General features: G+C 25.9%; 2 protein-coding genes across 2 annotated transcripts; both read left to right on the top strand.

Moving 5' to 3' along the window:
* The first annotated feature begins 658 nt into the window (after nt 1–658).
* Nucleotides 659–13,035, top strand: LOC129976195 (dihydropteridine reductase-like). Its single transcript, XM_056089642.1, has 5 exons — nt 659–1,031; nt 4,816–5,005; nt 5,295–5,435; nt 7,312–7,504; nt 10,391–13,035. Exons 1-5 carry the CDS (start codon nt 942–944, stop codon nt 10,488–10,490), a joined length of 714 nt encoding a protein of 237 aa, XP_055945617.1. The 5' UTR covers nt 659–941; the 3' UTR covers nt 10,491–13,035.
* Nucleotides 13,036–15,182: 2,147 nt separating this feature from the next.
* Nucleotides 15,183–24,393, top strand: LOC129974848 (extracellular tyrosine-protein kinase PKDCC-like). The gene is made up of 5 exons (XM_056087612.1): nt 15,183–15,928; nt 17,478–17,609; nt 19,643–20,099; nt 21,982–22,158; nt 24,225–24,393. Exons 1-5 carry the CDS (start codon nt 15,371–15,373, stop codon nt 24,302–24,304), a joined length of 1,404 nt encoding a protein of 467 aa, XP_055943587.1. The 5' UTR covers nt 15,183–15,370; the 3' UTR covers nt 24,305–24,393.
* The last annotated feature ends 896 nt before the right edge of the window (nt 24,394–25,289 follow it).

Here is a 25,289-nt window from a genome sequence, read left to right on the forward strand (position 1 = left end):
TTTACGTATTTAAAAAGCAGGGCATTTATCAAATTTGGAGAATTATTGAAGAAAAAAATAAATAGAGTGGTTATAATTAATGTGATCCTAATCAGACATCTCTAGAACCCGTTCTGTCAATCGGATTTTGATTACACTTTGGTGAATCTTTCCGCATGGTTCATATAACGTATTGATCAAAATCCGATTTGCAGAACTGGTTTTAGAGACGTCTGAATAGGGTAACTTTCATTATAAAAACTTGGTGTATATCAAACATTTGTTGTAAATAAAATCACACAGAAGGAGACAAAACAAACAGAAATGAAATATCGTATGATGAAAGTTTATTTTTTTTATTTCAAAAGAATTTCACATTTTACAACAAATCCTAAAATTCCATGCATAGAAATGGAAAAAAAGAAAAGAAAGACCGGACAGCTTGTACCGGTTGCTATAATGCGAACCATTAAGGAGAACTCTTCATCAAACATTGTTGTAGCCGTCATCAAATGTACCGGTAGAAAAAAAATGTTAGCAAAATATAGTCATAATACTCTTAAATTAAAAAAAATATATATATTTCTATGTCTTTTTCAAATATCATACTAGAGCAGAATACAAATCTTTCTACGAGCGATAACGAAACCGATTTAATCGGAATCGTCGGTCTGCGGAAAACAGCGATGATGAAATTTTGTTCGTGATTTGAGTGAATCAAAATAAATTATCGCTGTTGACTGACGTGCGATCAGCTTCAAGATTTCTAAATCTTGCTGATTAAATAGAATAAATTCGTTCTTCCTTCGTGACAGAAAGGACGATTTGTTGTTATTCATAAATCTTTAAGGGTTTATCTCTTTCTGCTGTAACAGTAAATCGTCTTATAACAGTAAATCTTCGGATCTGTTATCCACTTTAAAAGTATTAATTCTACCATTTCTTAAAATTATCTCAAAAGAATGAGTGCGAATGCTGGCAGGGTTCTTGTGTACGGAGGAAAAGGCGCTCTCGGGAGCACAATTGTATCCCATTTTAAAGCCCGAAATTGGGTATGATAATTTTTTCTCATAGCTTGAATTTATTTTTTATTATATTGTCTTCTTGGTTAAACATTTTTGCTTGTATAAATTCTTGCAAAAGTTATATGCATTTTCATTCAAGAATAAAATAATTTTTAAATCATTAATATTTTTTTCTTATAAAGTTTGAATTAAAAATAGGTCAAACTTTTATCGTATTGTCAATTGGAAATAAAAAAATATATCCTTACCACCATTTATCCATTAGCAGGACTTAATATAAGTTTCATTTTAAGAATATAATGCAGCAAATTAGATTCAATAATTGAAAAAGTCTGGGTGGTAGTAATGCATTCCATCTGGAATTTTTCCAGGAATTTGGCCATTTTATTGTGGTCATAATATAATCAAAGTGCATAGTTTTTTTTTTTTTTTTTTTTTTTTTTGTATCTAAAATTATTGTGGCTATATCCTGAAAGTAATTTAACAGATAAAATAGAAACATAGAAAATACTTGGCTCCAGAGTTAGTGGAATATATAAAATCAATATTTTTTAGAACTCTTTTCATTTCTTACAGTTAAAAGAATGATCTGACTTGCACATCTGTAAGATATGCCTAAAAATTTAGAATTTTATCACAATTTTTTTCTTTTTGGGTTTCTTTCAGAAATTTTTTTCTAATTTATTGACACTCCATAAAATGCTAGCAGTTGTTTTATTTTATTAATTTCATAAAATTTTGAATGATGATAAAATGATTATCAGTTATTAATAAAAAGAATTAGTTCATTTTAAATTGCATAGAGTTATCTTATTAATATCACTATATAATCCATTTGGGAATGTTATTAGAAAATTTTATAACATGCCATAAAAGAGAAAATATCACTTTTTTTTGTACTTATTAGTTAAAATTAAATTAATTATTTCAAGAAATAAGAGCTTACTTTTTGAAAGGAAATTTAGATTATTTTTGCAGCAGAAAATTTGTATTGTACGTATGTATTTTGTCTAAATAAATAACTAAAAAAGATTTTATTCTCTATTAACAAAATAACTAGTAACAAAAATAGACATTTTTAATTGAACCTACAGCATTAAAAATAGGTAATAAATTTTTTAATATAAGTATTCATGTACAGTAAATTTTTAATTTTAATAACATATTTATTAAAAAGAATCCAAGCATATTAAAAGGAACAATTATTATATGAATCTCTTTCTATTTCCTACTTATTGTTTCTTCTTTGTTGAAAACTATGTCTCTTGATTTAGTTGTAAATTAGGTACATTTTAATTATTCTCTGTTAAAAGGTGTTTATGAGTTACTTTTTAGTTTTTCCTTGTATTTTTGAGAATTAAAGCATCTTAAGAAGATAAATTAACTCTTTTATGGAATAATTTCACAGACATTCAGATAATCATAATAAATTATGTAAATTCAATTATACTGTTTAACAGTAAAGTGATTAATGTATTGTTTTGGTAAAATTTTGCAAGATGTTATTATGAAGTAATAAGAGATGAAGATGACATTTTTTTTTTTTTTTTTTTTTTTTTTTTTAACAAAGAGAAAGATTGGTCTGTTTTCCCTAGACTAAAAGAATAAGCTGATAGACTAACTGAATTCATAAGGTTATCCCATAACTTAAGCTACAATGGACTTGAAATTCCCTTGTAAGTTGATTTTATTTCATTAGTTAAGAAAATAGTATCATGTTTGGGAAATTTAGATTATTTAATTTAGTAATGAGGATTGGAAAAAGTTAGCTGGTAATGGACTTTTGGTGATTTGATTTTAGACAGCTCCTGATAGAAAATGCATGCAACAAGTTTCACAAGCAAAGTAAAAATAAAACAAAGTAATTAGGGCCATAGTCATGGATGAATTTGTTGAAAATCTTAATGATTTAGACTTGTTGGGACAAAAGGTATTACATTTTTTATAAACAGAGAAAAAGGTAATAAAACAGAGATTTTAAAGGGAAAAAAACCTAGACTTTCTTAATGTTAGTATAGAGTGAGTGCTTTCTCTGTATCTATGCAGTGTGATGGTTGTTCTGTAAAAGAAAAATGGAAATGTATTTTTAGTGAAGCCGAATACTAATATATGTCCTAAGGATAAATATTTTTGTAATAAATTTTTGCAATTCCCTGTTTTATAGATGAAAAAATCGAACAAAGATTTTTTTTTGAAGCATTGTTTTTATCCTATCTTGTATTAAAATCTGTTATACTAAGTTTGCACACATGTTGCTACAACAGAATGTGTAAACAACTATTCTTGTTATCCAATTTCCTATTATTATAGCTAAATAGGCCTAGCATCCTGATGATCGAATTAGAAATGATTATCTTAAGTTCTAGAACCAAGCTCCTCAAATACTATTCAAAATTTGTTGTGATTGTTTTTCTATATATTTTTCTTATCATATACCTCATCGAAGTGATGCTTTAATCTATGAATTGAAGTAAAATAACACCATAATCTAGGAGCACTATTCAAAGAGATCTGTCTGTCAAATTGAATGCATAGAAAATTGCCCTCCAGATTTTTTTAATTACATACAACTATATATTCAGTTATTTATAATTTTTAGATTCTTTATGATTTTTATATGCAGGATTTATGCAATCAAACTATTTTGTAATATATTTAAACTAGATCAGAATTTTTAAGCTGCAACCTCAAATAGTAGGCAGAAGTATTAATCCATGAAATTCCATACAGGATTTCTTTCTTTCAGATTCTTTATCATTTGTAAGCAAAAACAGATAAGGAAAGATTGCGTTAGAAATCTTGCTATAATGAACAGTGAATGATTCATTATTTTTTTAACTTCAGAGTCTTATCAAAATTTATCTGATGGGAATAAAACCAGAAGGAGATTATGTGTCATGACCTTAAGGCAAATCAAAATTGCTTTTAAGATATTTTTTCATATATATATATATATATATATATATATATATATATATATATTTATATATATATATATATATATATATATATATATATATATATATACACACACACACACAAGCATGCTTGATGGGCATTAAATTTTTAACAATTAGAATATATTTTTAACTAAAAATCTATATATAAATTGTTATGTAAATTGTCAAACAAAATGGAAGGAAAAATTATAAATTTTTAGATAAAAATAACTTTAGTATTTCAAATAAAAAAATCTCTGATTGTCATGTGTATTTAATATTTATCTTGAAAGAAATGCTAAGATGTAAAATTTAATTTCAATGATATGCTTATTCATCTTTGAAAAAAAAATCCATGTTTTGATTTTCTCATCAAAAATGAAAGAACAGATGTAAATGATTAAATGGAAAGCATATTATTTGAAAAATTTTAAAGGTAAGAAAATTGTTAAATAAAAAGTGTTTTGGTCTCATCATTATCTGATAGATAGAATCGGAAATGAACTTAAATAATGTTCAAAAATATTGTTTGTGATTAAAATTTTCTCTTTCCTGCAAAAAGATTAAGCTTTTGAAATTTGTACTTTTGTAGTATTACAATATCAATATAATGCACACTTCTTTATTATTTTATGTGCACAATTCTTTATAAATTATTCATTATCTATAGCATTACTGGAATTTTAAATAGGATATTTTCGATTCTGTCGGAGATTTAGAGAGAAATGGTGGATATTCTGTTTGAACAGAGTATTTTTATATCTGCAAATAGAAGAATTTATATTGCTTTGTATTTTCTATAAGTAAAAAAGTGTAATATATTGAAGCTAGAAATACCATGTTTTCTGTACTTAGTTTGATTTTTTTAACAGTGGGTAGGTTCTATTGATATGTCAATAAATGAGGAGGCCAATGCCAATGTTATTGTGAAACCTAATGAATCATGGATTGATCAAGAAACTGAAGTCCTTTCTGGTGTTCAAGAAGTATTAAACCAAGAAAAGGTAGATGCTCTGATTTGTGTTGCTGGTGGTTGGGCTGGTGGAAATGCTGCAGCTAAAGGTAAAAACAAAATGTGTTATCTTCTATTAAAACATTTTTGTGCATTTTTTTTATTATTCATTTTATATAATTTAAAAGTAATATAAAATTATTTTCAATCATTTACTCAATTGTTAATTTATATGAAATTTTAAGTGTTTTTTTATTTAATTAATGAAATTATTTGAAATTTTATATGCATAATTTGTACTTTAAAGCAGTTTTCAGTATTTTTGAAGTAGAATTATCATCATCTTTTTAAAAATGATTTATATTATTCAGTATATTTATTAAATTAATGTATTTATAGATCTTGTGAAAAATTCTGATCTTATGTGGAAGCAGAGTGTATGGACATCAGTTATATCAGCAAAACTGGCTTCTGAGTATTTAAAAACAGGAGGCTTGCTAACTTTGACTGGTGCTAAAGCAGCTCTTGAAGGAACCCCTGGTTAGTAATTAGAAAAATAGTTTTGAAAAAAAATTACAAGAAAATTTATTTTTGTACTAAAATTTAATATTTTTAACAATTAAAAAAATTAATTCTTGCATAAAATATGATTATCATCAAAATATAAATTTCATAGGATTCATTTTTTATTTTATCTTAGAATGGTTTTTCTAATTGTTGTAAAGTAATTGAAGTATTAAAGTTTTAAGTAATATTTAATGTCATTCATTACTTTGCAGTGTTGTATAACTAGATTCATTATTTAAGATCAAAATGTTTGTGTTGGTATGAATTTAAAAAATTTATAGAATATGAAAAAAATTCATGATTTTTTATTGGAACTGCATAATGTAAACTTATTTTTTGTGAATTTCATTAGCAGATTTAATTGAATATTAATTGTATGTAAAAAAACATTTTTTGAAATGTTTATACTATCAAAATTTAATATTGTTCTATCTCATTTACATAGGTATTTTTAAAGTATATTTAATATTCAAAATTATCTTGAATAATTTCTATCTCCTGTTGAATATACATTTGGATCATGATGTTCTTATAAGGATAAATTATATGCAAAATAAATAAATAAATATAAATAAACTTTGTTATTGTAAAATCGTTTTATACAATTCACTACTTTTTTTTATTTTAATGATGAATTTTTTTTTTGATGGTGATCTGTTAGGAGAAATTTAAAACAAAAAAGAGTGTTAAGTAATGCAGTTTTTTTACAGTTAAAATTTTTTCATCAAATTGAATGCATTTAGTGATTGCTTCTGAATCCTTCTAAATCAGTAATACTGAAATGTTGTTGTTGCTTACCATAAAAAAAGACATTTTAACACATGTTATAATTATTATAGCTATCATTTGTATTATATAAAAATATAACAAATTTTAAAATTTTAATTATTAAATAAAATAGAATGAATAATATAAAATTTTAGTTGTTTAAAGTTTAGAATAATATAAATTGTCTGAAATCAAATGTAAAAAATGATTATAAAAAAAGTTTTTATTACATTTATTTCAACATTTTACTTAAAGAAGCTTGTAAGCGGAATTATGTATCCTAATAAAACTCCTCTATTAAGATTCGTTTATGACCTTCGATTAATTCTGTATTCACTATATTTTTGTTTAAGTTTGGAATTAATAAATTATGATTTTATCTATTATTTTGTTTTTAATTCTTCTTAAAATTTCTATGTAACTTTTAAATTCTTTGTATTTTTTTCAGTTGTAAGCATCTTTATTCTTAACTATTCAAAATCCATAGTAATGAATAATATATCATTAAATAGGTTTATTTATTATTATTTTTTTACTGTCATTTCAATTTTACATCAAAACACATTATTTGTTTAAAATTTGTTAAAAGAAAAATTTGCACTTCAGCAAATTTTCTCACATGATGCACATTTGAAACTGAAGTGATGTGTGTATTTGCTTTCTACATTTTAGTAATAGACAAAATATAAAGTTTGCAGCATGTTTAGATTATGTCACATATTCTTTAAAATCATGCCATATGTGTTATTTGCATTTAATTTATGTTTAAATTCCTTTTACTAATTTCTATCTGAGTTGCTCTGTGTTAACTTAAAATTTATATTATTTAATAATTTGTACTTTCATATTTGTATACTTATTATTGTTTTTGTAAATTTATAAGTTAGTCTTTTTGCAGGGGGGGGGGGGAGGGTGATAGGTATGCACATGCTTACTAATCTTCTTTTGTTTTTAATTTGTAAAGAGAAATCTTGCAAAATCGCTTAGTCCTTCAGTCTTAGAGTCTTCGTTAAAAATAACACATTTAAAAAAATATTTATGAATTAACTATGCCATAATTTAAATTAATTTCTTCTTTTAGGTATGATTGGCTATGGTATGGCCAAAGCAGCTGTTCATCAGTTGGTTAAAAGTTTGGCTGCTTCTAAAAGTGGACTACCAGATTCAGCTACTGCTGTTGCTATTTTGCCAATTACTTTGGATACACCTATGAATAGAAAATTTATGCCTAAAGCTGACACCTCTTCTTGGACACCCTTAACTTTTGTGGCTGAGTAAGATGATTTTCTTGTCTTTCATGCCTATATTTTTTTCAACTTAAGAATCTTTCATCCTTTAAGAAAGGTAGAAAACTTTCCAAGCCTTGTCCTAAAAATAAAATGCTTAATTGCAGAATTAGTTTTTTAAAAAAAGAAGCAATAAAGATGTATTATTTCTTCTTTGTACTTTGGAGCATGGTAAATTTTCACCCAGAAAATTTCTAAATCAGTTCCAAAATTACATAACAAATGATATTGAAGATTGGAAAAGGTCTTATATTCACCTCTGTGACACATTTACTCTTTTGCAAATCTATAAAAATTTGTTCACAGAGCTTTTATTCTATCCCTGTTTGGTCTGATTGAACCTACAGTGAATATTTGTTTTTTATTTCAACAAGACTGTTGTTCAGATATTGAAATCTAAAGCAAAAGAGGAATGTATTATTGGAGGAATCTTGAGGAATATATTATTTTTGCAGTGACTTACAAAATATATGTTTATATAAAGTACATGATGATAACAGTATAAAGTATTAAAAATAGTTTCTAAGGACTTGCATTTTCTTAAATATCTTGTTGAATTACATCATATTGCAATTTTTTTCAGATTACAGCAAATCTGTTGTCCATTTTTTAAAAACTGTTTTCAAAATTTACTGAAAAAAAGGGTTTTTTTTTTCTAAGAATAATGCAGCAAATAGTGCATTTCTATTACTTACCATTCATTTATTCGTTTTTCAAATTAGCAGGTCAATTTTAGGACCCTCCATATGTGTACTATTCAGAAATGTTAGAAAACTCAGGAAATTTTCTTACCTTTTAAACAAGGGAGAAATAGTGTGTAGAAGCAAATAATGTTTCCACAAAGAATGTAATTTGGAAAGGTACAGATTCCTTGAAAATGCGATAGGAGAATATTGGAACAATTTCTGCTTTAATAATCTGAAAAATTGGAAAGTTGTTAAATTTTTACAACAATTATGAAAAATTGTGAACAATTGTAAATTTTATATTTGACTTAGCCAAATTTTAAAATAGTTGAAGAAGGCATAATGGATAAAAATTTCCTGACAAAATTATGTTAAATAGTATTTAACTTGCACTCAGTAAGATCATTTAGAAAACAGATCACTAAAGCAATGCACAAAATTGATTTTAACATTTTATTTTATAAGACATTTATTTTATTCAAAACTAACAGGAAAGTTTGCATTGCTCAGCCTTTTTAATATTAAACATTGTAGAAAACTTGAAATTGAATGTGAAAAATAATATTAATTGATATTATTATATTGAGGAATAGCAGACTTTGGCTGGCTGCTTGCTTATTCATCTGACGTTTTGGTTTTCCTGGCAATTATACTAATTGGGTGCATTTATTTAAAATTTCATCTCATATTTGATAAGATTCATAAATATGAATATTTTGGAATTATAGAAATGGAAAGACGCACTATGTGGGTTAATTAAGAAAGGGATTTCTAGTTAATATATAAAGGAAGCAATTTTTTTTTAACCATAATTTCAACTTTGGCCTAAAAGTTGCTATTGAATAATTTATATAATAATGAAATTGTTTTGAATTTGTGATTTAACAATAAAAGCTTTATTACAAATTGTATATGAAATTCGAGTTAAAAAATGTATTGCAGAAAAACTGTATGGAAAATAAAATTGTGTTAGAAAAGCATTAAAAACATTTTATGATAGTGTAAAAATATTTTTAATGAAAGTAATAAATTTAGAAAATATATTGGAAGGCTCCAAAAATATGTTGGATTTTTATTTAATTTGCATTTTAATTATCCTTTGAATTTTGGGAAGTTGATTTTATTTTTTAGAATACATGCACAAAATTTCATTAAATTCAGACAAAAACTATAGATATGTCTGTAAGGAACATATATACACACAGAGATACTGTGCTTTATGTATGTAGATAATTTATTATTGTGTTATATTAGTGTATTATTATTGTGTGTTATTATTATTGTGTTATATTAGTTTATTATTATTGTGTTATATTAGTTTATTATTATTGTGTTATATTAGTTTATTAATATTGTGTTATATTAGTTGATCATATAACACACAAATAAATTTATTATGCTTCACAAACTTTTGAAACTGAAATTATGCTTGAAAGATCATTGGCCTTTTGTCTTTCATTTTTAATCTTTGCAGTAATTATCATGAAATGTCAATTTTCAAAAACTTTAGATACAAACAGTTTATAATGAAGTATATGTCAGTTTGGAAACCTTCTGCCATTCAAGAGCATATTTGCCCATTTCTTATAATCTGAATGGTGATTTTCTAATTTCATTCTATGAGCCTGATTAGTGTGAGAATACTAGTACTTCAAAATTCAATGTAAATTTTCATGTGTGAAAACACTTTGGAAAATTTCAGTCGTGTTCCTTGATTGGATCCAGGCTTTGTTGAATGGGGAGAGTCCGGGCCCATAAGGTTAAAATAAATGTTCAACTCTTTTATATGCCACAAATTGGTAACTTAAATATTTAAATTGTATAATTATGATAGAATAGCTCATTTCACTTTTGGATAAATTTCACATATGATATTTTCATTTATATTATCCCATATAGAGGTGATTTTCTTAGGTATTGAAGACTTACTTTTAAAATTTATCAGGTAATAAAATACCTTATTATCTTAAAACCAAATGCATTTTTATTCCTTTCAGCATATGTGCTGTTCAGTACTGATTGAAAAATCTTTTTCCAAAAATATAATCTAAATATTATGTGAAATACCTAATAATTAAGGTATAAAAAAGTTTTAATACTTTCCATGTTGTAATTTGAGAAAATTTTATAATTTATCTTTTTACATTTTACAAAGTTCTAATAATTGAATTCAAATGTTTCTTTTCAGTACTCTTTATAACTGGGCTACTGGAAAGGATTGTCCAGAAAATGGCAGTTTGGTTCAACTTATAACTACAAACAATGAAACTCAGTTGAAAATTGCCTAAAAATATGTAAAACTGTTGTTCCTTTTTTGTTGTTGTGTTTGCTGCTGTTGTGTGCCAATATATGTAATCTAATAAAGAAAAATAGATATGAATACATTCACACAAAAAAGTGTAACGGATCTGGTTATTTGTAATTCATTAGCAATATCTGTGATATATACTATTAGCTTTACATGTGCTTGATATGAATTTAATGTTCCTAATTTTTTAAACTCGAAACATTTCTATAATATCTCATTGATTACAAGTTGAAATATCTTGATACTAAAATCATTAATAGGTAAGTTTTTGTATAAAAGCATATCATATTCTTAGTTGAATTCATATAAAAAAAAAACTTTTTTACTGACAAATTTTTATGAAAATCTAGGTACAACTGTTATATCAATAGAATTCCTGAAATAAATTATTTTTTGAAACCAATTATTTTATATGTATATAAATAAAAATATAAGGAAAATTAATTGAACTGTGATATACAATTGATTTCTTGATACATTAAATTGGCAAAATTTGTATGAAGTGTATGTAATAAGTGCCATTGAAAAAAAATTAAGTAATTTTATTATCAGTGCTTTTGATCATATTGGTAGATTTTTTGAAACTGTATGATTTAATAATTTTTTCGAATTTTATTAGATACATTATTCAATAACATTTTAAAGGATTGTTACTTGTTTAGAATTTATTTTCTAATTCTAAAAAGATTATTAATTCTTTTTTAAGTGGCAAATTTAAATTTAATAAATTTAAGTATAGTTTTTTCATAGAAGTGTATTAGAATTAAATTATTTTTAAATGAAGCAGTTATTACTGTGCTGTAAATGCACATAATTATAGAATGCAAAACTGTACAAATTCTATTAAGCCAGTGCTCAATTTCTTTTATGTTATTGCTATAATTACCAGTGCATTACAAAATGTTATTTAATTTTAATTTTGGATAATGAATGATTTCATTTTTAGATATTCCAAGTATTTTTTTCAATTAGAAACTAGATATACATATTGTGTGTTTAGATATCTAATTAAAAATTTGATAAAAATAAAGGGGTTGTGGTTGTAGTAATGCATTGCTGATCTCTTACTATTTTGAAATATTTCAAACATTCCACTTTAGATCTTATTTCAGTTCATTGTATATTGTAAGAAAGCATTTGTTTTATGAATACTTGTGCTCATTGTCCTGACTGTTGTTTGTTGAAATTGAAGTAAAAAGTGATTAATTAAAAAAATCTTTCAAAGTATTAAAAATAAAAATAATAATGAATATATGTTTTCTATTCTATAAACAGCTTGTTTTAAAAAGATTATTTTTATGCAGTTTTATACTTAAAAAACATGCATGTATTTTGAATTTCTAAAATAGCATTGTTTAAAGTTCATTCTTACAATTACTATAATTAAAAAATTTTTGTAAAATGAGTGTATTTTTTTATCATAACACTAATTTATCTTTTAGAATAGCATCTCATAAATTAAAGTAATTGTTTCAAAACTTCACTCATTTTTTTATTTGTAACATTTATCAACATTTGTTTATCGAGGTTTTGGTGATTTTATGCATTGTAAAATAAAATTCATTATTTAACCGTAATCTATTTCACAGTTTGGTTGTGACAAATTTGTTGTTCTGTAAAATATTATCTTATGTAGAAAGAGATGTTTCTTCTGTTAGTCTAAATTGTTAAAAGAAAAGAAAAGATTTATTTGGAAGTTTTAAATAATAAAAAAATTAATTAATTTGAAATGTCCAAAAGAATGTTTTTCTTCTGCAGAATTGAGTAGCCTATCCTTAATTATAAAAAACTCAGAAATTTACATGCTGATTCTTTTTTGATGCCAACAATCTTATGCTGAATGTTTAGTCATAATTTTTAATAATTTTCCTTTAATGTTGCCAACCTGCCTACTAAGTATTGTTTAAATGATTATTTTTTTATTCCTGTTTTCAAATTATAATTCTATTTGTCTTGTAAATGATAATTATTCGAGAATGTGATATTATTTTGGAATTTTCAACCAAACGTTTTGAATTTACTGGGAGTATAGAAAATTAATCAAGCATTTTTTTAAAAAAAATCTGCCGATAAGTACAATTAAAATGCAGAAAATTTTGACATTTTATGCTGAATATAAATATGGGGAGTTCATAGAAGCTTTTAACAGAATTTTTTTAAAATATATACATTCACTGCCCTTTGCTGAATTCATAAACCACTTATGCTCCCTTTAAGATATCTTATATATGATTCATACATTATTTTTATGCTTTCATCAAATATTTTTGTTTATTAATGCTATAATTATATTTATTTTAATGTTATGGAAACAAAATCTTATTTTAAATATAAATATAATAGTGTCATAGTGTAAAAATCAGGGATTTTGAGAATTAATTAAAAATATTTCATGCTTAAACTGAATGTTGCTCATTGTGTTTTCACGTATATGTATGTAGTGATCTGCTTTTTATATCTTAATACAAAATGATTTATATGTGTTAATTGACTGTTTAGATTTAGACCAAAATAAAATTGATGTTTCAGAGACACTTTTTTTTTATTTCTTCTAAAAAATTATCAAAATAATTGCATTAATCATAATACAGAAATAATGACAATTTTTATGATGCAACTTTTAGTGTTATGTATATCACATAGTCTCTTTGACTTTTTAACAGTTTTAAATAATCTATGACTACTTTGTTTTGTAAGCTTCAACAGCTTGTAAAAATCTAGTTTAGAATTTTACAGTCCAGGTGGAGGGGATGAGGGAAGAACAGTGACACAAATTTACACACACACATACACAAAAGTGTGCCAGTAATCTTCATAAATATTAACATAATTTTGATAAACAGATATAGTATTACATTCACCAGTAGTCCATGTAATCAAACAAATTCAAAATAAATAGCATAAAACTTCCTGATATCAGTCAATAATCTAATTACAATTGTTAGACTTAATTTTTATTGCATTGTTTCTTGCCATCTCTACAGCTAAAAGCTTAGGAATCAATTCAAACTAATTAAGGCCAATATTATCTTGAGATAAAATATAAAATTGGAAAAGTGTAATACAAGACAGTGCAAGAAATTCTTACCTGAAACTACTTATAAATGTATCAGTTTTTCAATAAAATGTTACTCTAAAATAAACAGGTTTATCATTGTAACTAATTATGTAATAAACTCTTTATGCTAAATTGTCCGGAATTTTATTATATTTTGCATTTTTCTTGTAAAAAGTGAGGTGTTTTGAATTTTTATAAGAAACACAATTCTTTAATTGTGGAAAAATTTTTATATCTTACATTTTCATTTTCTTTAATTATTGTCAAAAAACTGATACAGGAAGATAAATTGTATTCACTAATTTAATTTTTTTTTTATATGAAAGCCTATTAGAGATAAATATTGTAATCGAAGCATTTTAGTTCAGTTAAATTCAACATGAACAATTCTTTGTGATATTCTTAAAAAAAGAATGTTGGTAGCTCTTTTATATTTAAGGGAAAATATCTTCTATATTTAGTAAAAAAATATGAGGTATTTATTTGCACTTCACATAGACAAAACTTGTTGCGTCATTTACTCCTATCTAGTTTATAAACTTTTTCTTAATACAGAGTATCCAGGTAAGGATATCAACAATTAAAGATTTCTTCAGAAAGAAATACATATGATTATTAACTATAAATTTTATTTGCAATAAAGAAGAGAAATCCTCAAATTGGTTTGCAAGCTGACGAATAATGTGGCATTGATAGATGTCCGAATAGTTATCGATGTATTGCCCATATGATGTGTGTCATTTATTATCGTGCTAAAACTGGTTCTCGGATTATGTAAGTTGTGATTTTTTTTTGTATGTTATACAATTATTTTGAAAATTTAAACAAAGGTGTTAATCTATAGTTTGCTTGGAGTCTATTATGTTAAGTGGTGACGTACATCAAAGGACTGTCATCTATCATATGGCTTGTACTCAGTCAGAACCACGGTAAGAAATTAAAATTTGGAGAGATCTGCCAGTGATAAATAATGCTGCATCTTTCTAATTTATTTGCTGTTTTTCTCAATATATACAATTACTTCTGACTAACCCATTATTACTGTATAATCATATTTGATCTTTCGGCTATTAAATATTAAATTTTATCTGAAAGTATGTTTTTAATGTTATTATGAGCATTTCTTACATTATTTATTGGTAGTATCTATACAATTTTCATTTCCTTAATATTTGTGAGAAAAAAAGAAGAAAAAGAATTACTAATTTCTTCGATTTTGTACCAAGCATGATTGTTCGTTCATATACCTTTCTATTGAAGAATTTCGTCAATAATACCATTCCGTCTAAAACGGAATTGTCGGTGGACATTAGAGCTTCGTAATAGGAAGAATGAATTGTGAATCTGGTGCACGTTGAATTAATGCGAATGCTGCCTGATTAGCAGAAAAGCATTTTATTAATATGACGTCATAAGGACAAAACAATTTTGAATGTTTTTCTGATCTATCCAATACCATAAATTCATCGCCGGGTAGCATTGCGAATTCCTTAGTACATAGAATAGGGAGACACTGAAGGCCTGTTTAAACCAGAGGTAGTTCAGGATTTTTTTATTTATTTAACCAAAGTATTGAACTGAAGTGTATTCATTTCTGCGCTCTTCTGGTTCAAAATAAACAAAGAGCGTCTATTGTCGTTCATATTATGTATAGCGGTATTAGGAGTTTGTTTATTTGCTAGTACTGATTACGTACTAGCAAATTATATGAATTTTAAAACGAAATCAGAACATTTGTCGGAAGGGAATAATGGGAATGAGAAACACAAATCGCTCGATCTTTTTGTAATTTTTTAATTAAAATGTTTAGATTGCCTATACGTAAACAAACTTCAGCTTCTGGATGTGCTACGATTTTGAAAATATCCTTTGGATGTTTTATATTTACTAATCTTTTATTGTTTTATTATCTAGTGGATCATTATCAAAGGCCGGATTGTCTGCGAACGGGCACTTGTCGTGCAAATAATAAACCCAGAACGTTACCCCGTGAGCAATGGGGACAAACAATTTATTTTAATATTTTATATGAACATTTTACTCGTGAAAATAATGAATGGCGACTTATAAAAGCTTCCAGTTCTAATAGCACAAAATATGATAACGAGCTAAATTGTTCTTCCTTGAGAAAATTTGAAAAAGTAAGATTTGTAGCGGCTGGATATACGAAATCAACGTACAAAGTTAGACTAAACAATAGAACACTTTCATTAAAAACTGTTAATATAGAAGGACATGATATGAGCATATGTTTGCATCAACAAGATCGATATTTGTACGACTGTTTTCTCTTAGCAGCATCTAAACTGTTAAAGGAAATAGCAATATTAAAGAATATTGAACATTCAAATATTGTGAAGGTATAGATCTTTTTTTTTTTTCTTCTTCTTAAATTTTAATTCAGTGTTTTATTGCAAGTTAATTTCAATTATTTTCTAGTTTGTTGATTAATGTAATATGCATCTACAGTACATGTTCTGTAACTAAACTGATTTGGTGTTAGCAAAATATAAAACATCATACAACTTTTGTGTAACTCTAGTTTTTGATTTTCCAAAATGAATAAATTCTATGATTTTTGGTTTTCATGTATTTATGCATTATATATAAAATTTGCTACTAAGTTAATATATTTTATAATAAGTAAAAAGATAATTTTAAAAATTTCAAACTGTCAAAGCATTTGTTTGAAAACAGTCTTAGGAACTGAGGGGATATTTTTATTAGTATGGATGTTCAGGATTTCACCAATTTATTTACCTTTAAGTAGTAGTTAAGTAGTAGCAGTAGTTACCAAATCTAACTACTACTTACCTATGCACAGCTCTATTCTTTAATCCCTGTGTGAAGCCATAATATTTCTATGAAATTTTTGATGAAATACATTGAAGGAAAGTTTATCTTTTCATGTGCATTTGATAGCTGAAAAATCATGAGTTAGATAGATGAAATTTGGTATATAATTTTATCTTTAGAAATGAAGATATGTATTGTATTTTGGACCAAATTCATTAAAAGACTGTCTATCTTTTTGTTTAGTTATATGCATGTAATAACTCAAAAATTCAGCAATATTCATAAATAGAATTTGGAAATTCATTTTGTATCCAAATTATAAATCTTTATTAAAACTTAGACTCATTTAGTTAAAAGGAAGGCATCCAAAATTCATACTCAGATTTCTCCAAAATACAAAATGCCATATTTGAATCACAGAATGCAGAAGATAGATGGGGATAGGAACTTGCACTTGTGCACTTGTTGTGATCTTGGAGAATTTACTACCTCGCACTCGCTTCCTGATTACTTGATCTGTCCTAGAGATGCTAAATTTTACAAGGAGAACCAAAATGAAGGTACTGTATTGTCTTAACTCCTTGACAGGTGATGATTCAGAACTTGCATCTCCTTAAAACTGTAACGCCTGAATGTACGAAGAACGTTCTGTTTTTCTAATACTAGAAAGGTTAAATGTGAGTGCGTTGAGAAGAGGTTACTCTCATTGATTTGATTTTAAGATTGTGTAGAAATGGTTTTCGTATACAATAATAAGGAAAAGTAAAAATAATGAGAAAATATTGAATTTTTTTATTAATTTTTAATTGAAATTTTGGGGAACTTTTCTAATGAACATCTACTATCCAAGAAGGAATTATATATCAAATTTGGTCCAACAGTTTGCTCTTTGAGTTTTTTTTTATAATGTGCCATTCTATAAATAATATCATATTAAAAAGCAGCCAGATCATAGTTTTTTTTCTTTCTGATTTTCTGTACATTTTCCATCTGCATCCATGTTCAGTCTTGTATATAAACATGATTTACTACAAGTTCTTGAGACCATATGAATTTTAATTAAAATAATCATGTATGTGAAATGTTAATAAATATTTTCATTTCTTTTTGTAGATTTTAGGTTACTGTATTCCTGCTGATCCTGATATATCAGATCCGCGTCATACAGTTGCTATATTTGAAGAATATGGTGAACCCATCGATGTCATCAAACTCCTTCAGTTATCATGGGAAGATAGGCTTAGAGTAAGTTATAATTCTCTTTGTACATTCCTGTATATAGTATTTATTTTCTATATCTTTTTATAATTTTTTTATTTAAAATATATTAAATATTTAAATCAAAACATTGAAATGATACAAATAAAAAAGAAATATTTTGGAAAAAGAAATATAGATATAAATTAATTGATAATTTTATATATAATAAATAATATTTATAGGTATATCACAACTTATGCTATTGATTATTACTATGCAATCTAATTTAAAAAGAATTGATAAGATTATTTATATCATTTTTTTTTGCATGCTGTTTTGTATTTAAATGAATATGATATAAAATAAAGGCCTCTATAAAGAACACTCAGGAGTAATAACACAGGTAAATCTCAAAAAATTAAAAATCTTATGAATAGGTGTTATGTTTTCTCGTTTGAAGTAATAACTTTTATGTTGCATTTTATAACAATAAATCTTGAATGGAAATATTCCTCATACACTCCTTTATTGGTAATATGGAATCATTTTGATTCTTACTTTATTATTAGTTCATTTTGTAGTGTATTTAATCAAACTGGAAATATTTTTCTTATTTTATATAGTCATATGTTGCATGTGTCATGTTTTCCTGTACAGGTTTGAGTACATATTAAATATTGTGATTTCTTAAAAATATAATAGTTTTAAGAAATGAAATTTTTGGTTATAAAATGGTTGGTAAGGGACTGTAAAGATAAACTGGCCCTTTTTAAATCAGCAGCCAGATTTACAATAAATATAAAAAAAAAAAAAAAAAACTCAGTATTATTGAAATAAAAAAAAATTAATATGATTAATTATTGTTCTGTTATTCATCTTGCATTTTAAATTCAGAAACTGCTTTCTATTTTTGTTGTTAGAAATAATTGAATTAAACATCACTGAAAATATTACTGGATAAAGTAATATGACATAACTTGTTGTATGGTAGATTTGTGGAATTGTTTTGTTTATCAGAATTTAATAGTTATCCTTTAGTCATTATATATATATATATATATATAATGAGCAAAAATATGTTTCTAATTTATTAAAAGTTGTTTAATTAAAATTGTCGGTCAGATTAACTTAATGTCAGTCAGATTGACTATACCTTACATAATTTATTGTAGTTATGCAGTCAATTCATAGCATTTGAATGTTACTTGCTGAATTAGCATACAGTACATAGATGGTATCCAATTCTCAGTTGTTTCAAGATCTCTTAATAATATTGCTAGAAGAAGGTGTTCTCTTTTAGAAGGACGGAATTTTAATTCAAATGGAAGAAGGGACCAGAATGGCACATTAATGCTAATCAGTGGTTAAATAAAACTTTCTACAGAATTTAAGAGCTTTTTTTTATTTTTATGTGGAACAATTAACAAATTACGTGGTATTTTGTTGAAAGGTAAATGAAATGAAATTATTTCTTAGTATTTAAAGGAACACACATAGAGTCTTCTTATTTATTTTTTATAAATTAGTTAACATATTTCAATACATTATTAATATGTATTTAATGAGTTTAATGTTAATATTTTACCATTTAAAATTTTTGTTGTTAAAATTTGATTATATTTTAAAATAATAAGTTTCATCTGTCATTTTTATGTACTTCTAAATTATGGAAGTTCCCCAGATAAAAAAAAAATTACCAGTAAAAGATGATTTCCTTGCATGAATGCAATGAAAAATGCAACATTTGATTTTCTGTATGTCATACTTTTTCTATGATTATTTAAATATTGTTAATAAAATATTGTTTCAGTGTTTAAAATTTTTATTATGTTGAATGTTCATATAATGTAAGAAATGCATTTTGCATCATAGAATATAATGTACCAATACAAATGCTACGGATAAACATTGAATATAGTGCTATATGAATTTAAGCTATTAGGAAATCTATTTCAAGATGTCCGACTTCTTTTGCATTTTGCTCTACTTTTGTATACTTATTGGAGAATGTCAGTTAAATTTCAATATTTTATGTTATTCTCTTCTTTATTTAAATAACAGAATTATTTTTGTTGCAGATAAGCTTAGGATTATCAAGGCTTCTGAAACATTTGTCTTCCTTTAAAGAACCCATAGCTTTAAATGATTTTCGAAGACAACAGTTTATTGTTATAGATGGTGAACCAAAACTGATTGATGTTGATGATATTGGGTTGCAAGAACAAAGATGCCATGATAAACCTTGCTGCTTAATTCCACCTTCATCCAATATTTCCATTTGTGTACCATGTGTAGATCAAGTATGTCATGGATTCAATGAAAAAGTAAACATAATCAGAACTGGAAGACATTTTATAAAGCATATTCTTCCTCATGGTGCACCTGCACCTTTGAATTCAATTGCTGACAAAATAACATCTGCTTTTCAATTAGCTTCATTAGATACAAATAGCATTTGGAAAAAAATGGAAGATTTGGCAGTAATTTATAAAAGTGGCCAATACAGAAACATTTCAAAAATTCGTTATCTAACAGGTATGCTTTTTTAAAATATATGAATGTGAAAACTTTTCATAAAATATTTTTGCAAGTATATGTATAATTAAAATTAACATTTATTTGTTTTTACATAATTTATACAATATTTTTATAAAATGAAAAGTATAACAAAAAAGAAAAAAATTACATAATACCTTTCCATTTCATCAGTTTATGTCATATATTTAATTACAGTGGAAAACTTTGCTTAGTGAGCATATTTCGTTCCAGAATCTGACTCGTATAGTGAACCACTCATTGAGTGAAACAATTTCTTCCATAAAAATCCACGCAAAATAGGACGATGCATTCCATTCCCTCCCCCACAATAAAACCTAGAACTAATAAATTATAATAAATGTAATTTATTATTTATAATGCATGTTTTTTAGCAAGAAAATTGTCTCAAGCTATTTATTTTCAGTTAGGCTTCTAAATTTAGTGAAATGAAATACAGCTTTACCATTAGATGAATTTGTAATCCCCATAGCTACTAATTTTTCTCAGCATATAATGTAATGATTTCCCTGCTTTGAATGTTCCCCCTTTTTTACTGAAAGGCTCTTGTTTGATGCATCTATTATTTCTTTCTTTCCTGACCAAGTATAATCCACAGAGTTTTGTTTGACACATAATGCTGCTCCATAAGTTATTCGATAGTTCAGATTATGTTCTTATACCAACTCATTCCACCTCTAACACTGTAATCATGGCCAAAGATAGAATCTCGTCGTTTAAGGCACCACAGGCATTTGCTCAAACTTTTCGGAATCACATTTTTTTTTTTTTATATATATATGTTCCACCAGCAGTTCATTGATGTGATTACTATCCATCTCCATCTCTATCATCTTGACCAGAGACAAAAATCATATTGATTAATCCAAAAACACTTGGTCAAACTCTTAGGGATCGCATTTGACAACATTATATAGTCAAAACTTCTTCCATGTAAGTATATACAGGCTCTATTCAAGTTAAGTGTTCAACACTGACTAATTTAAGCCTATCCAGCATGCGAAGGTCACAATATCTTCTCGCCACTCATTCTACAAATCATTGTTCATTAAGTGAGTCACTTTTTTACATTTTGTTTTGCTTTTGTGGGTCTCTTGCTATGAGAGATGCTCGTTAAACTAAGTTTGACTTTATTTCATTGGCTTTTTTGCTCTCATATTTTTTTTACATTTTAAATATAATTTAATTCCACAAATCATTTTCTACATTTTGGTTATGACTTTCTGTGTAGATGCCTAAAATAGATATTTTAGGTATTATTCTTTCATCACAGAAAGATAAAATAAATGAATAATTAAAATAGTAATGGCTTCAATTTCAGATGCTCTTCTTTTTTTCAAAAAAACACCTTCTTTTCTCTACAGAATATTTTGTGGGAAGCAAGAGAGTTAAATTTTAATGAGCATTTAAAAAAATGAGTTAATAAAATATTTGTTTTTGTGCCATTTTTAATCAGAAATTGGTAAATGTTAAAAGGTGAATAAAATGATTTGAATGTTTTACAACTGTGAATGGTATAACTAAGTTATTATCAATCATTTTTAGAAAATCATGAATGTATGTTTTTCTTCCATATTTTTGAAGAAATGGTATTTGATTAAAATTATTAGTGCATTTAAAAAATATCTATAAAAGTTACCAAGTTGTATACATTGTGAACAATATAGTTTAAAGCACGTTTTCTATACATTTATTAATGTTTTTTCAAGGATTTGGTTTCCAATTATAGAATTCTTATCATGACATATGATTTGAAATGCATGAACTTGAAATTAAAATTATTATAAATATATTTGTTTTAAAAAAATACTTATATTTAGATTTGAAGTACTCTTAATGGTTTTTAAAAATTTCTCCTTAGCGTACAAAGCTTACTATCACAGGGATGTATCAGCTAAATTTGATTATAGATGCCAATTAACTGTATCAGGGTATGGATGCATGACATCTGTTCTTGATGCTGAGGAGGCTGCTGAAATTTGCTGGAATGATTCAAAATGCAAAGCTTTTATATTTACTGATATCAAAACATGGACAGGTAATTAAAAGCTTTCATTGCATTACAATATTAACATACATTGTAACTGAATAGATTGAGGGTACATTGTATGTACCCTCAGCTCTGCTTGCTTCTATTTGATCTATATGTATGTAAACAAAAGGAAAATGTGTGCTTCTAAATCATTTAGTTTTTATGTACAATCCATGAGAAGTTCCTTTCTCATTCTTTTTAATTTGTACTCTAAAGATTCTGGATAAAAAACTATTTTATTACAGTATTTGGCATATATATGTAAAAACTTAAGTATCTCCTCTAGAATATGGCTACATATAATTAGATATGGGAGCAACAATGTTCATAATAACATTTTTAAGAAATTAGATTGTAATTTAAAAGATTAATCATATCAATAAAAGGAAACTTTAAGATGTTTTGGCATAGATACATAAAACTTTCATTTGCTTTTGTTTGGTACTTATTAATTAATGGTGAAGAGTCAAAATTCGCCAAATGTAGCATCAAAACGTGCCAATCTATGAGCGTGCTTATAACTTATGAGAAGAATATAAGCATCTGTTTATGCTGTTTATACAAAAGAAATCGAATTTTTGCCTACAAAATTATCGTCCTTCATTGCTAATTAATCAATATCTCTTTTTTTTCTTTTCAAATATACTGATTGGGATTTTTAGACATAATAACAACAACAAAAAGTCTATGCTTTAATGCCAAGAAATCAGAATTAATGTATGTCAAAACTCATTAGTAATCAAAGACAAATTTGTAGATGGTATTTATTAAAAACTGTTTTTTGGAGAAAAATTTCAACTAACATGATTAATTTGTGTTTAAAATTATGCTTGCTCCAAAGGTTTATTATATGAATTGAATATTTCTTACATTTTAAGAGAATATGGTCAGTGTCCTTTTCTTGGTTGAGGAATGTCCATAAAGGTGATAATCTAGTACAAACTTATTTAGTAAGGCCAGAATAATAACCATATGGGTGATTATGCGTGTAGTAGTTATATCCTCTCTTAGTTTTAAGTCATATAGTAAGAGGTAAAATGGAAGGAATGCCCCTTAGAATTTTTTGCTACTGTAATTAATTTAGCACATATTTTGAAATGAGCTTTTCTGGTAATATGTGACAATATATTCAGTTGCAATTTTTTCTAAGTTACAGATTTGACTCTGATACCGTTTTTTGTCAGAGAATTTGCCTGGGAGAGACATAAAATGAATGAATGGTCGCCAAAGTTGAATTATTTTTAGGCAATTTTTCTTCAAATGTAATCGTGATGATTTTTTTTGCAAGCCAAAAAATCATTTACCAGTTCTGCTATCCATCCGAGATGGCATATTTCTGCCAAGTTTTAGGACAATTAGTATGATTTTGATGTGCTTTGTGAGAATTTGTATATTAAACTTAAGTCTTCCACCCATCATTTTATTCCAAGAAAAACTGAATGTCCTGGAGTTACAGCCAATACAATCTTCTGATTTAATTTTGCTCTTTTTAAGATTTTTAAAGCTATTCAATGAATAACTCTTGGTGATTTAAAAGATAACCTTTTCCAGACTTTAAGTATGTATGCCCCCCCTTCTTTTTTTAATTACAGCCAATCATCCCATTACCACAGAGCTAAGTCATATATGCAGGGATTATTGTGACTGGCTATGCTCATTAACTATCCAACTTTTGCATAAGAAAAACAATGGCCAACAAAAGTTCAAGGAATTTTCAAACTGTTGGCAAAAGGCTAGAAATCTTTTCCATAATTTCTTTTAATATTTTTGAATCTCCAGGGTATTGTAATATTGTGTTAAAATTACTATCCATAGTGAGTCTTCCTCTAATTTTTTTGAGTTTGATACATTCTAACAAAAATGCCTATCAACATGTTCATCAAAATCTCAAATGTTGAATTTTTTAAAAAGTATTCAATACCTTCTTTATTTGCAAGAAAATAGTATGATATGCTCAATATAATGTAGATTAATTTATTTTACTAATTTCTCTTATATTCTTGACTTTGCTTGAAGTATATTTTTCTCATTATTCAGTGTTTAACCACATTATTTTAATAACTTTTTTATAGGTAGGAGAATTGCAAAGTTTAAAAGTGGATTTGGGAATCTCTTGCATAACAACAAAACCACATTGTTTTTAAAATTGTAGTGTACATAAAGTGGAATTACAAAACAATTTTGTTTTTAAAACTGTAGTGTTTATAAATGTGTATTAAATAAATAACATATATTTTTTTATTTAAGTCATATTTTTTTTAAAGAGCGCAAATGATTTTTTTTGGTTGCTTTATATGATTCATAATCAGTCAAAGTAACATTTTTGCTCAGTTTTATGATATAATTTAACATTAATTCAATAAAACAAGTACTTACTATAACTACTTGTAGTAGGTACTGTAAACTACTACTTAAAATAAAACAGCTATTGTAGCAATAAAAAAAAAAAAAAATCAAACTAACACAATTTATTTAATATCTTTCATAAAGCACCATTTTATCAACCAAAAATTGCTAACTTAAAAATTATGTCTATAAAAACCCAGATTAGATTTTGGAAAATTAACCATAACTTGTATTAAATAATTTGTTGTAAATTATCTTTCCATATTGTTTTTCATTTGATTCGAACTTGTTTTGTGATTGGACCGAAATTTATTTGCGACCTTACAGTGATTGTATTTTTTGATGATATTACTGTTGGAGACTCCATTTACAACCAGTATTATGTAATAAAATAAATATCTAGTTTAAGATTTTTTTTAAATTAAACTTTTTAAGATGATACTTAGAGGCACTGCCAAATTGATCAGTCTGGATATTAAAATAAACACTCAAATTTGAAATATTTGATAAATCAATAAATTAATTTAATACAAGAAATATGGCAGTTATCTTGTTTAAGATTTATTATCATAGTGACTTAAGTTTAGATAGTACATGATTTTTAAAAAATGCAAATATAAAACAATTTTATTAACACTTATTAAATACACATTATATTAATTATATGAGAAGATTGTAATTAAAAAGTTTGGTAGTAGCCATATTTCAAGTTTGATTTTTTTGAGCATTTTGCAACAGTATGCCTAAAAAATGGTTGCATGATATATATATATCTATACTTATAATAAAGC

Source organism: Argiope bruennichi, chromosome 7 (assembly GCF_947563725.1).
Source record: "Argiope bruennichi chromosome 7, qqArgBrue1.1, whole genome shotgun sequence".
Taxonomy (NCBI): domain Eukaryota; kingdom Metazoa; phylum Arthropoda; class Arachnida; order Araneae; family Araneidae; genus Argiope; species Argiope bruennichi.